Source organism: Narcine bancroftii, chromosome 2 (genome assembly GCF_036971445.1).
Source record: "Narcine bancroftii isolate sNarBan1 chromosome 2, sNarBan1.hap1, whole genome shotgun sequence".
NCBI classification, from domain to species: Eukaryota; Metazoa; Chordata; class Chondrichthyes; order Torpediniformes; family Narcinidae; genus Narcine; species Narcine bancroftii.
In genome coordinates, this window is record NC_091470.1 from 32550581 (window position 1) to 32565443 (window position 14863).

The following is a 14863-nucleotide window of genomic DNA, read 5'->3' on the forward strand; positions in this document are numbered from 1 at the left end:
GCCACGCCAATACCTTATGTGCTTTCTCTCCCCATTCATAATACTGTTGTTTAGTCCTATTAATCACACATTCATATTGATAAGATTGCAAAGTATTATATTTCAATTTCACCCTAGATAATTCTATTTTCTGATCTTCTGTAGCATCTTTCTGAAATTCCTTTTCTAACTCATCGATCTGTTTCTCTAATTCAAGACTCTGATTTAATCGATTCTTTATTTTAGAAGTATAACTAATTATTTGTCCTCTCAAATAGGCTTTCATAGCATCCCATAATACAAACTTACTTTGAACAGAATTAGAATTTTCTTTCAAAAAATTAATTTGTTTTTTCAAAAAAATCAATAAATTCCATATTTTAACGACATTGTATTAAATCTCTGATGATAGCTATTTGAATATTCTCAGAAGTTTCATATGTAAAATATAACAGAGAATGATCTGAAATCACCCTACTTTTATATTCCGCTTGTTGTATTTTCCCTTGTAAGTGTGCCGATACTAAAAAGAAGTCAATCCTTGAAAACAATTCATGTCTAGATAAATAAAAGGAAAAATCTTTCTCTGTCGGATTAAGACGTCTCCAAATATCTACTAAATAAAGATCTTTCATCAACGCTTGGACCTGGATTGTTATCTTGGATCTTTTTAACTTTCTTCAGAGATTTATCTAATAAAGGTTCCAAAACACAATTAAAATCACCACCAACTAAAATATTATCATTAGCTTGACCCAAACATAAAAATGCATCTGAAATAAATACTTCATCATCTGCATTTGGTGCATAAATGTAAAGTCCAAAATTCACTAAAAATCTTACAGTTTAATTTAAGAATACATCCTGCCTTTTCCTCCATTGATTGTAATTCAAAAGATATATTTTATGTATCAAAATTGCTACACCTTTAGCTCTAGAATTAAATGAAGAATATACATGCCCAACCCAATCCCTTTTTAATTTCACGCTTTCCTTCACATTCAAATGTGTTTCTTGTAAAAAGGCAATATCAATTTTCATTTTCTTAATATACGCCAAGACTCGCTTACGTTTAATCGGAATATTTAATCCTCGAACATTAAAAGTAGCAAACTTCAACTTTGACATATCTACTATTATTACTAAATACCAATAATATCTTTATCTTCTTTCTTTCTTCTCTTTGGCTTGGCTTCGCGGACGAAGATTTATGGAGGGGGTAAAAAGTCCACGTCAGCTGCAGGCTCGTTTGTGGCTGACCAGTCCGATGCGGGACAGGCAGACACGATTGCAGCGGTTGCAAGGGAAAATTGGTTGGTTGGGGTTGGGTGTTGGGTTTTTCCTCCTTTGCCTTTTGTCAGTGAGGTGGGCTCTGCGGTCTTCTTCAAAGGAGGCTGCTGCCCGCCAAACTGTGAGGCGCCAAGATGCACGGTTTGAGGCGTTATCAGCCCACTGGCGGTGGTCAATGTGGCAGGCACCAAGAGATTTCTTTAGGCAGTCCTTGTACCTTTTCTTTGGTGCACCTCTGTCACGGTGGCCAGTGGAGAGCTCGTCATATAATACGATCTTGGGAAGGCGATGGTCCTCCATTCTGGAGACGTGACCCATCCAGCGCAGCTGGATCTTCAGCAGCGTGGACTCGATGCTGTCGACCTCTGCCATCTCGAGTACCTCGACGTTAGGGGTGTGAGCGCTCCAATGGATGTTGAGGATGGAGCGGAGACAACGCTGGTGGAAGCGTTCTAGGAGCCGTAGGTGGTGCCGGTAGAGGACCCATGATTCGGAGCCGAACAGGAGTGTGGGTATGACAACGGCTCTGTATACGCTTATCTTTGTGAAGTTTTTCAGTTGGTTGTTTTTCCAGACTCTTTTGTGTAGTCTTCCAAAGGCGCTATTTGCCTTGGCGAGTCTGTTGTCTATCTCATTGTCGATCCTTGCATCTGATGAAATGGTGCAGCCGAGATAGGTAAACTGGTTGACCGTTTTGAGTTTTGTGTGCCCGATGGAGATGTGGGGGGGCTGGTAGTCATGGTGGGGAGCTGGCTGATGGAGGACCTCAGTTTTCTTCAGGCTGACTTCCAGGCCAAACATTTTGGCAGTTTCCGCAAAGCAGGACGTCAAGCGCTGAAGAGCTGGCTCTGAATGGGCAACTAAAGCGGCATCATCTGCAAAGAGTAGTTCACGGACAAGTTTCTCTTGTGTCTTGGTGTGAGCTTGCAGGCGCCTCAGATTGAAGAGACTGCCATCCGTGCGGTACCGGATGTAAACAGCGTCTTCATTGTTGGGGTCTTTCATGGCTTGGTTCAGCATCATGCTGAAGAAGATTGAAAAGAGGGTTGGTGCGAGAACACAGCCTTGCTTCACGCCATTGTTAATGGAGAAGGGTTCAGAGAGCTCATTGCTGTATCTGACCCGACCTTGTTGGTTTTCGTGCAGTTGGATAATCATGTTGAGGAACTTTGGGGGACATCCGATGCGCTCTAGTATTTGCCAAAGCCCTTTCCTGCTCACGGTGTCGAAGGCTTTGGTGAGGTCAACAAAGGTGATGTAGAGTCCTTTGTCTTGTTCTCTGCACTTTTCTTGGAGCTGTCTGAGGGACTCAAATCAACATATATAGGCCCTCCAATAAAAAAAATCACAAATTAAAAACTAAAAAAATTTTAAAAAAGAAAAAAAAAAGAAAATCCCCCTAAAAAAACTACCAAAAGGTAGTAATCCCTTAAACAAAAATTGAGTGTGGGGCACCCACCAGTGGCTGATGACTAGTAAAGAACTTAGTGCAAATCTCTCCCTTCCCAACCAAACAGTCAATAACATCAAAATATCATAATAACAAAAGAAAAAATAGAATAAAAAAATAATTCTTTTCATCCAGAAGATTCCAATCTCTAAGATCCCATTTCAGAAGAAGTTGGACTCTTTCCATTCCCATTTTTCCCATTTCTGCCATTTCTTCCATTTCCAGAGCTACCAAATTTTTCTTTAGGAGATAATGGTGGACTACGTCTTTGTCCTCTTATATCTGGCAATGCATCAGCAAAAATCATTGCTTCACAATCAGTCTCAAAAAAACAAAATTGATAGTCTCCGTAAAACACCTTCAATACTGCAGGGTGACGAAAAGTAAACTTATAACCTTTACGCCACAAGACTTCTTTAACTGGATTGAATCGACGTTGACGTTGAATGACATCTTGACTCAGATCAGGATAAAAAAAAGACTGCTAATCTGAATCAATAATGGGATTTGTCATTGTCTCGCATTTTGTACTGCTAGTTGAAGTATTGCTTCTCTATCGAAATAACTCAAACATCGAATTATTACCAGTCTCAGTGGTTGACCAGCTGAATGTATTCTTAAAGCTCTATGGGCTCTTTCCAATGCCAATCCCCCAGAGAAAAATTCTTGCCCTAATATTTGCGGAATCCAGTCTTTAAAAAAACAGAGGATCTTGTCCTTCTATACCTTCTGGCAAACCAACAATTTTCACATTATTCCTTCTGCTTTTTTTCCAAATAATCTATTTTTCTTTCTAGCTCCTTCTCACGATCTCCCAATTCTATGACCGATTTTTCCACCTTCAAAACTTTTTCTGTGTTAGAAATCACTTGTTGTTTACAGTCCAAAAATCCAGTCTGAAGTTTTTTTAAATTCTTCATAAAATGCATCCACACATGTCTTAACCATATTTAATTCTGAACTTATACCAGCATTCATTTGAACCATTTCATTCATTTGAGATATCAACAAAGGTTTTATAACACCTTGAATAACTACATTTAATTGCATACACTGTGAATTGGTAAATCTCAGCTCTGCTCTCTCTGACATAGTGGCAGAACAAGGTAACTGCAGTTCCTGCTGCAACAACAGAAGGCATTTTAAAAGTTTTACTGCAGGTCTGGACTCCCAGCGATGGCACCCCAACTTCCTCAGGGGGTCGCCGCTGGTCTCCCCCCGTATCTTGTTATTTTATCATCAATTCACGAAGAAAAACGATTTCTTCAGATTGAAATGCTACCTGATGCATTTCCAACAATGGAGTCGTCTTCCTGCGTGTTCCCTCCATTGAAATCAAAAGGCTTTCCAAATCGGGGTCCACTTCTTGGGAACACGCACCTTCTTCCAGAGAACGGGTAATTCCAGCGCTATCCTTCATTTGGTGAGGAATAGGTATTTTTTTAGCCCCCACAGGCAATCTTTGGGATTTAGGCAATGAAGAGATTGAGCCTGGGACTGTATCAAGTCGTCTAGGCCCCAAATCTTCAGCACTTCAAAAATGTAACTTCTTTTGAACTTGAGGTTTAGCCTTTTTACCATTAGTGGCCATAATAATTCCTAATAATTTAAACTAAAATTTAAAAAGTTTAAACTTGAAAACAAAGGGTTAAAAAACGCTATTTAAAAGTCTGGCCAGAGAGGTCGAGATTGCACGTCTAGACTCTACGCCTTCTTGCCATGCCCCCCAACTGTTGCCCTGTTTAGACTGATCTCTCTATAATTATGTGACTTTGCTCTCTTTACTATATTTTTAATGCTGCACTCTGTGTGGACTTAGCTGGACTGCTATCAAAAGAAACTTTCTCATTGAATCTTGGTGCATGTGAAAATGAACTTGAAACAGAAAAGGGAAAATTAGATGCAGTGGGGTGGAATCCTGAACTCATCTCTGAAGGCACCTCTTTCACACTATATTACACTCCCAACACCATAAAAAGAGCCTGAAATGCAGTGAGGCCATTGCCTCAGTAATCTGGAACCACTAGCCATTGTATGCTTTAATGATTTGCACAAATGATGTGATATTTCTGAACACATGTAAAAGAGCAGCACATGGAAGTCACTTTCGTTGGGGGGGGGGGGAGGGAGGAGACTCAGTGATGACAAATGTTTCAATGGAGACTTTTTAGATTATATATGGTTTTCAGTTGGTGTGTGATTTGCTCCATGTTTGAATGTGAGTGAGCAAAGTTTATGGATCAGAACATTTAAATCCAATTTCTGTCTGCTAGATATGTGCACCACACACATTGATGGCATCAGCATTGGGCACAAATGTTGACAAAGGAATGTGCATAAATGAAAATATGCAACAAACAATTTTGATGTGAGGCCTTTCTGAATTTTCTTGCTATAAATCTAACTCTGAATTAAATTGTTAACATGAAACATTAGATTACTAATCTGGAGTATTATGCTTGTTTGAAAGCACAAGTTGCAATAATTTACAACATTCCATAAAGTTCAAAATGCACCTTAAAATAGATGCAAATGCTTATTTTCTACAGCAGTGCAGATGGTCTTATTTAGTGTTTCAAAATACTACAGTAACCAACTTAATTTGAAGTAGATTTATATTTAAAAAAAAAATAGGAAAGTTACATTTGAATTTTCTCCCAAATGGCAACTAATCTGGAATTCATCTCCTACCTTTAGAGGCAATATACATGGCAACTTGGCCAAAAATGCTTGAAAGTGATTGCAGATTGTCGTCCATAGATTGCTTGGTAAATCCATTGGCAAAGCTTCCATGTAAGTGGCTATGTTGTCTAAACAGCGAAGCATGGCTCCTCCTGCTGGCAAGTTCTTCTTGTTGTTTAAACCCTGTGTCATATTTGGATCACAAATTTGAATGCCACACCACAGACTATTAAGAAATGCATTGGTTAATGTTTTTATCATTAAATTTGGAATAACATTATAATTTGTTGGTTGCATTTATTTCTGTTGTAGAATATAATAAAAATATTCAGAAGGTATTTGTAATGTACAAGTTCTGTAGCACCTCCAGCAGTTGATTCAATGCTGCCACTGAACTCAGCTCATTGAAGTCCATCAGAGACGAGGCCAAAGTTCGAAGGAAGCTTCCATCTAAGTGTAAAAACTGCTATTATTTCTGAGTTTCAGAAACAGTAAATGTCAATATTTAGCATAAAATTATTATTGCAGTAATATATTTTAAAACTCCCATACCTTTGATGTTGCTTTGAAATAGCTGTGGAAGTATGCCATTGGGAGCTAGCTGATGGAAAATACAGCGAAGAAATTGCTTTGCCACACCACCAGCGTTGCCAGGAATCAACACGCTTCAAAAATTGAAAATATAATATTTCATATTGTTAAACATTTTCAAACATCTAGCATAAAATTTCAATATTTAAAAAATTTGGAGCAGTGATATAATTTTGATGTCCTTATTCCTGATCTGCCTGATGAAATTCGGCCTATTTAAAAATAAATAATTGGGCCTTTAAAGTTATAACTCCTCAACTTTTGGATTGCAATAGCAGAATAGGCAGCATGAATTCCTCATTGAGTATTACAAAATTTTGAATATCACAGTCAAAGGCACCAAAATGTCCAGCAAACTATTTTTATTGGGCCAAAAATTTTCTGCCTTTCCAAAACCAATACGTCCTGCTCCACAGGAAGTCTGGTTACTCGGTTGACTTTGTGGCTGTTTTAGCATCTGCAGTTTTTGGGGCAACTATCACGCCTCTGACCTCATCATCTCCACAAATTAATTTGCAATTGCCAACCAGCTGTATCTCGTGGGATAAATCATCAAACCACCAGCTGAAAATGTTGAAAATATCCCCCCACCCCCCCCCCACATCAAGAGTATTACATTTTATTAAAAGGTACATTTTGACATGTTTTAAAAGTATAAGATAGTTACATCTCTTTGGAGCATAGAAGGATGAGAGGAGACTTGATAGAGGTCTAAAAGATTTTGAGAAGTATAGACAAGGTGGACAGCCAGCACCCGTTTCCCCAGGGCAGGATCAGCAAACACCGGAGGACATATGTACAAGTGAAGGGAGGGAAGTTTACGGGAGACATCGGGGTGTGGGGGAGGGGTCTTTTTTTCATAAACACAGAGAGTTGTGGGTGCCTGGAATGCCTTGCCAGGGAGGGTGGTGGAGGCTGAACCATTGGAGGTATTTAAGAAACTCTTACACAGGCACATGGATGAAAGAAAAATAGAGGGTTACAGGGTAGGCTGGGTTTAGTACATTTTTTTTTAAGGAATATATGGGTCAGCACAGCATTGAGGGCATTGAGGGCTGAAGGGCCTGTAATGTTCTATGTTCTATGAACCAAAACAGATCTGCACGTACAAACAGCGAGTTCCTGCTCTTAGTGGCAGATCAAATGCTCTCTTCAATGAAAGAAGAAATTCCAGCTGCCTTGAACCATTGCACTTTACATGAGAGCTGGTTATTATACTAGAATAAACAAAACAATCTGATTTGCTCCCTCAGCTCTTGAGCTACAGAGATTGATAAAGATACAAAGTGAATAGAGGAAATTAAATCATTCATATAAAGAATAACAGTTTCCAGATTGAAAACCTTACCCATAATATTAAAAGCTTGAATGAAATTCTTTTCTATGAATTACTGTCATAGCAAAGGCACATAAATACCTTTCTGCCTGACCAGAGAAAAGGGTGCTTGATGCCAGTCTGAAATAGAAAAGATCAAAGATTACTTTCAATGAATTTTAAATGAGATAGATAATGAAGGCACCATAATAGTTACCTTCCAACTGATTGCAGAATATCAAGCAACAAAGGGGCTGCTAAATCTGGACTCAAGTGAGTAAATGTTGAAAGAACCACAATAGCTAGTCCCAATGTTTCCTCATCATATTCTTCAAGAATAGCTCCACAGTCAAGGCATCTGTACAGAAGAAAGAAAAAAAAGAATTAAATTTAAAATGTTGTAAATTCATATTGATATCTGTAAAAATCCTAGGTGTTAGAATCAGAATTCCGTCTCCACAATGGTTAACATCATGCTTAACCAACCTATGACATAGAGGTGATACTGCTGCATAGCTTCAGTATACTGAGTTTCAACCTGACCTTATTTTTAGCAACTACTTGTAATCCAATTTCCTTTCACGTTTCAAAGATATGCAAGATGCTAGGTGAGTGGTAAAATCTGAAGAGAATACTATGGGATTAGTATAACTGAGTGCTTGATGGGTGGCTTGGATTTGGTGGTTTGAATAACTATTTCCATATTGGCCTGGCTCTGTATTACACCCACGGTATCACACTTGGCTGGGTCTCTTAGAAATGGGCCTGCAGATAACAGTGGTAATCCATACAGTTGTTTCCAGATGAGTAATTCCCAGACTTGTTTAGATTCACTGAAATGTGTTGAGTGACAAACATTGGTGCATTTGTTATCAAACTCAAACGTGCTGAATAATCTATTTTTCATTTTGTTCCAAAATCTATTCATTCTTTTATGTGTATTTTTTTTTCTTTGCTCTAATTCTGTTTAAGGGAATTAAAAGGACTGCAAACATAAAGGAGGTCATTTTCTAATTAGGTGTTGATGAAGGGGAATTTACTTTCCTTCAAAGACCCTCTAAACCTTCCCATAACTTTTCATAAATTGAAAATATGTAGCAATATGTGAAAATATAATAAAGGTGTAACACACCAAAAAACAGCCATTCCCTTTCTTGATGAAATAATTTATGAGTTAATCTGCATTACTCAAGTCTGTTAAAACTGCCAATTTCTTTTCTCTGATAACTGCAAATTATGGATTTTTATGCTCAGGGTGTACAATGAAACATTATCAACCACTTCCTTTTCATTATTTTAATCCACATGAAATATTACAGAGAAAAGTTGGCAAAAATGAATAAAACTTGTATAATGGATGTGGTTGACAAATTTATATGCTTACCTGTCTGACATAAAGGTTGGTTGATCATCTGTAAATTCTTCTGGTGCCGGAACAAACATGCTGACTATGCTCTGTGCTGACAGCAAACTTGATTTTGTAGCACCTATGAAAATAATAAACAATTAGAAAGGACACATCTGTTAGAAATATTTAAATAGAACAGATGGAATTACAGCGCAGTATGGGCCATGGCCCACAATGTAATGTGACTTGCATAAGCCTACCTAACAATATAACCCTGCTCAACCTCACACCCATAACACTGTTTTTCTTGCATTCATGTGCCTGTCTATGTATGTATCTTTTAAATGTCTCCACCACCACCACGAGCAATGCATTCAAAGCATTGTGTGTAAAAGAAAACCTTACCCCTTACATCTCCCCTAAACTTTTGTCCTCTCACCTTAAACAGGTGACCTCTAGTATTTGCTTCTGTTGCCCCTTAAGAAAGGTGCTGGCTGTCCACCGTATCTGTGCCTCCCATAATCTTGTAGACTTCTAAGTCGCCTCTCAACCTTTTTTGCTCAGAAAAGCCCCAGCTCTGTTAATCTTGCTTTACAAGACTAATTCTCAAATCCATGAACATCCTCTTAAATCTTTTCTGGACCCTCTCCAAAGCTTCCAGATCCTTCCTGTAGTGAGGCGATCAGAACTGAAAACAATACTCCATGTATTTAAAATATTGATTTTCCTCAGGTTTCAATGCATTTTCTAGTTTACAAACCAAATAAGTAAAATGTCAATAACTACTTTAGTACCACATTGAAAGTATTTAAATTAGTCTGAGTCAGATACCTTGGAGGAACATCTGTGCTGGTAGTAAAGGAATGGGGGTATGAGTGGGTGCAAACTTTCAGCCAGAAATTACTGGTAAATACGTTGTTGAACAACAGGATTTAAGAAATATGGAAATTATACATCATATAAACTATGCTGTAAAGCTGATGAATGCAAAAATCACAAAAGGAAATTATCTTCACTGAAACAAAAATGTACCATAACTAAATGGGAATCAAAATCTTTGTCAGATCGGCCTGACCTAACCTATATTTTACCTGCTAAATGATTAACCTTCGCTGATGAATGTGAAATTCTTTTTTGGATTGAATTCAAGAAGTTGAAAATCCACCAAATTCTGCGTTATTTGTTTGGGCTTATCCAGGGAAACAACATTAAACAAGAAAATCTAGAGATGCCGGTGAGAGGGGGGTGGGGGGGGGGGGGTGTCAAAAACAATACACAAATGTGCTGGAGGATATCAGCAGGCCACGTGGACAAAGAATTTTCTTGAACTTGAAATGTAATGTACACACTTCGTAGTGTGCATACCAACACAAGTTCATCTGTGGCCAAGGACAATGCCTAAACTAGGCTGCCAGATTGGCCAAGGCCAGTGAGCAGTAAGTACCCCTAAGCATATGGGTTTTCCTGAATGTTGGCCTTGCCAAGTCCAGCAGTTGTTAACTTATTCTTGCCATTCCTCATGCTGTGAGCCAATGACTTGGCATAGTGTACTAATTGAAACAGAAAAACAGTTTCAACATTAATGAACTTACCTATACAATTGGCAATGTAATATTAGATCAATCAGTATTCATTTCCATAATTGACAAGAGAAGAACAAGGAGTTTCTGCATGAATTTACCATAACTTTTAAAATTCCCACTGTCCCAGAAGTCACAAATATGAGCAAGTGAGATTACTGCTGCAAAAATGAAGAAGAATCATGTTCTGTTTTGTTTACAATTACAAATCTCTGCATATTTTGAACAATATGCCATTTTGAAATGTAGGGCTGGATACTTTAATTGGAACATATTCCATGCAACATTCGGGGCAAAGTTACTTTCTCAGTTGCCAACAATTTCTAATGCATTCCACATTTCATCTGGGGAGAAAAATTAATTCCGCCTGCACGAAAGACCTTGGAATCCTGATATATACACAAAGAAAACCTTACAGCTAAGAATTTAAAATGGCTATCTCCAGAATAACTTTCATCATGACTTTTTATACAATGTATTTTCTGAGCACTCTTTATTAACCTTAACCTCACATAAACCTATCCAAAGCACGATATAAACTTTCCTTTTTTCCTTACCAATGACTCATATAGCCAATAGAAGTACATTTAAAATATTTTTAAAAGTACAAAACCTATTTTCAATCAAGTAAAAAGAATAACAGGATTAGAGGTTCCTGTGAGGACTCTCACCAACATGGAAAAGTTTGGACAAATGGTCTGATTCCTTAATCCAAGCTGAGAGTGCAGATTTATGCTCAACAGTCACAGTGATCTGCACTTTCTAAATCCTGAGCAGCCAGAGGAAGTGTTCAATATCTGGAGTGGACTTAACCATATAACCAAATAACCATTTACGGAGCGGAAACAGGCCACGTTGGCCTTTCAAGTCCGCACCGGTTCACTGATTTTGTGCGTGATAAGTAGAGTTGGGAAGGATTTGCATATTGTAGTTTGAAATCAGCTTTTGAATTTGTAATAAACATTTGTATAAACTGAACTGCTCTCGGTATGTGTGAGTCTATTTTCTTTCGGTAGCTCAAACACTGTGACCAATCTAACATGAACAAAATGAGAGTTACAAGTTTACCCAAGACAGCAATACAGGATTTACATGGATGTATGGCTTTATCTTCATTGCCTTGATGTCGTGCACACAGATCATTAACCTACAACCTTCTGAAACCAATACCCAGCTACAAAATAATGCAGTAAAACACCGTTTTGTGTTGTCAACTGTCATCAGCAAAATAGATTTCAAATTAAATATGTTTGGAAATGAATGTCATACTTAAAGGGCTAACTGATTTTAAAAAAGCATGCAGGGACTTTAAGTGGCTTTGGTCCAGGCACTTATTTGAATTGAGCTGAGGGTAAAACTTTTCAAAATGTGGATCTAACAAACAGTATTTTAATTCATCCACTTGAAATGGAAGAGAGGCTTCTCATCTCTGGTACAGGTGTTTCTAGTGTTGGAGAAGTGGATTATCTTGGAAAATCCAGAGCAGACTAACCTTTATCAGAGCAATCTGCAAAACTATTTTGGACCACAAATACAACTTTTTTTGTACTTGCAAACTACAAACTACCAACATCAATTCTTCTGAAATTGGTGGTAAAAGCTAAAATCTTAATCCAAGCTAATAAATGCTTATAAATAACTATTATGAAATGTACAGTTCATAATTCATGCTTTGATAATTAGCATTAAAAGAAAATATTCAAATTCCATCAAGAACATGAAAACATTAAACAAAAGATTATAATCATTCCACATTTGCAACAACAAAATGGTGGCAAGATAAAATCATTAAAATGAAACCTGGAATATTTAATAAATAACCATTTCATGTTTGTGGGTAGTTAACAAGCACACTTCAAGAGCCTTTGCAAAAATAGTAAATGGAGCAGACCACCTCACAAACGACCCATCTGCCAGCCCATCTGTGAAAGGATTGGCTCCTCCCATTTTGGCCTCATCAGTCACCTCATAACCCAGAAAACCATAAGTTGAAGCAAAGCATCTGGTCCCAAGGCACAACCCAAGAAAAACAACACTGATAAAAGCTTTCAAGCAGTGTTACTTGAATATGTTAAATGTTTGTTTCACACATGGTTGGGGAAAACTAACAAGGACCAAATGTGTAACAATTGTTGATCTTTCTCACTTTTCTCTTTCATAAATTGCATGCAACTTGTCCCTGGACAAACAAGTACGCTTATGCACAGACATTTACCTGGAATGGTTAAGTTCCTTGGAATCAAATTTGTGTTGTAGTGCCTATGGGAATGTGTTACCCAGCATAATCAAAAAGAATGCTCCATGAATTACATGGTCAACAATGTGATGGTCTCACAGACAATACTAGAGTAAAAACACACCAAAATGCTGGAGGAACTCAGCTGGACTTTTCAGCATCAGACAAGGATGTATTGCCAACGTTTCAGACCTTAGCCTCTTTTGTTTTGAATATTTTATTTTTGATTTTTCAAAGACTCGTGCAAATTCAATAAATTGAATTTTACCGAGTCCTTATTTACCCCTCCTTACGCCCTCCCTTAAATTATATAAATACCAAAATATAAAATACAAAAATCATCTAAATATCTACAAAGAAAATAATCCTCCTCGAAACTAGAGGACCTCTGATATTAAATAAAAACATAGGGACAAAAACACACGTTGTCTGCTCCACATTCCTCATTTCATATTTTTAATTCTTTATCTGCTGGGACAGATTGTTTCTTTTCTTTCCTTATTCCAGGAGGGTGGGGGTGGAGAGAAGGGTGTAAATTATATCTGCGCACCTATGTGATTCTGATACAGTGGCCAGACTTCCACAAATGTACCATATCTCTTCCGTAAAAAGTAGATGATTTTCTCCAGGGGAATGCAACTCTGTATTTCTGTATTCCATTGTGTGATACCTAGCTGGGAGTCAGACATCCATGTAACCGTTATTCACTTCCTGGCTACTGACAAGGCGACCTTCACAAAATGAATTTGGTGTTTAGACAGTCTAAACTGTACTTCTCCAATATCTCCAGATCCTGTGGAAAATGTACCTTTGTAATTTTTTTATTTTTACATAGTGTCCTCCAGGTATTCCCAAGTATCTTACCCTTGTACACAGCTATGTGGAGTGGACATAGGTAGTTCCTACCTCCACATTGCACCTAAAGCACATTTCCAAGATTTCTGGCTTTGAGTTGTACAATTTTAATTGCACAGGCCCTCGCTATGACTAAAGATCCATGGTCGGCCCACCAGTAGTGCCACCTCTCTTACATGTCGGAGTTCACCAATGACATCCGGCACAGGGCAGGCAAAGATAGCGTCATGGTGGATGCACTCTCTCGACCTGCAATCCACAGCCTCTCCCCCGGCCTAAACTACACTCAGCTGGTGCAGGCACAGAGAGACGACGCGGAAACACAAGCCCTCTGTACCACCATTACTGGGCTCCGCCACCAGGACATTCGTTTACCGGACAGCCCGGATACGCTGCTCTGCGATTTTTCCACCAGTTCACTGTGCCCAGTAGTCCCACCGCAGTGGAGGTCGTGTGGTCGACGATCTGGCACACCCCTCGGTCAAAACATCGGTACGGATGGTGGCGGAGTGGTTTGTGAGGCACGAGCTCAAGAAGGAGGTCGCCCAAATGGCCAGGAACTGCACACAGTGACAGGTCTCTGAAGTCCACCAGCATACGAAGGCCCCAATTCAACAGTTCGACCCGGCGATCAAAAGGTTCCGGCACATCCATGTTAATATCATGGGCCCCCTACTGGTGTACAGGGAGGTGCACTACCTGCTGAAGGTGGTCGACCAGACCACAAAATGGCCGGAAGCCATCCTCATCAAAGAAACTTCCGCAGAGACATGCGCCAGGACCTTGATGGTTCACCAGGTTCGGAGTCCTGGCACACATCACCAGTGACAGAGGTGCTCAGTTCACCTCCGCCCTCTGGACTCAGTTGGCGAGCTTTCTAGGGGTTAAGCTCCACCACACCACAGCGTATCACCCACAAGCCAATGGCCTGGTGGAGCAGTTTCACCACTGCCTGAAGTCAGCCCTCATGGCTCGCCTAACCAGTCCCAGATGGGTAGACAAGTTGCCCTGCGTCCTCCTTGGCATCAGGACGGCTCCAAAGGAGGATCTGCAGGAATCGTCCGCAGAGCTGGTGTACAGCGCGCCACTGTCGCTATCTGGTGAGTTCTTCTGCACAGAAAAAGCCTCGACAACTGACCACCCAACCCTGTTGGCAGACCTCCGTAACAAATTCGCCTCGCTGGCTCCCCTGCCTCCTACGCACCATGGCATTCGATCAACCCGACTGCCCAAAGAGCTGTATGCAGCTGAATTCGTCTTCGTTTGGCATGGCCCGCATGCTGCACCCTTGCAGCACCCTTACGAAGGCTCATACAGAGTTCTCCAGCGGTCCGGCAAAACCTTCACATTGGACATCGGGGGTAAAAGTGAATGGTTTATAGTAGACTGCCTGAAGGCGGCACACCTGGACTTCTTGTAATTGATCCAAACGGCATAGCCCAGTACCGAGGACGTCCACCCAAGCAGTGGGACATGCAAGCCGGTTCTGGAGGGGGTTGTATGGCAGCGCAAATACTCATGGCGAACCGGCCCAGCT

At 39.6% G+C, this 14863-nt stretch overlaps 1 protein-coding gene across 2 annotated transcripts in view; it reads right to left on the reverse strand.

Annotated features, from left to right (window-relative positions):
- Nucleotides 1-14863, reverse strand: part of LOC138753326 (protein unc-79 homolog) — a 171579-nt gene that overhangs the window by 38953 nt on the left and 117763 nt on the right. For both annotated transcript variants that reach the window (XM_069916198.1, XM_069916197.1), the window contains exons 33-38: nucleotides 8692-8794; nucleotides 7525-7665; nucleotides 7410-7448; nucleotides 5954-6066; nucleotides 5766-5851; nucleotides 5411-5584 (exon numbers count right to left, since the gene is read on the reverse strand). In XM_069916198.1, the coding sequence (XP_069772299.1) occupies nucleotides 5411-5584; nucleotides 5766-5851; nucleotides 5954-6066; nucleotides 7410-7448; nucleotides 7525-7665; nucleotides 8692-8794 (656 nt within the window). The remainder of the gene's footprint in view (nucleotides 1-5410; nucleotides 5585-5765; nucleotides 5852-5953; nucleotides 6067-7409; nucleotides 7449-7524; nucleotides 7666-8691; nucleotides 8795-14863) is intronic.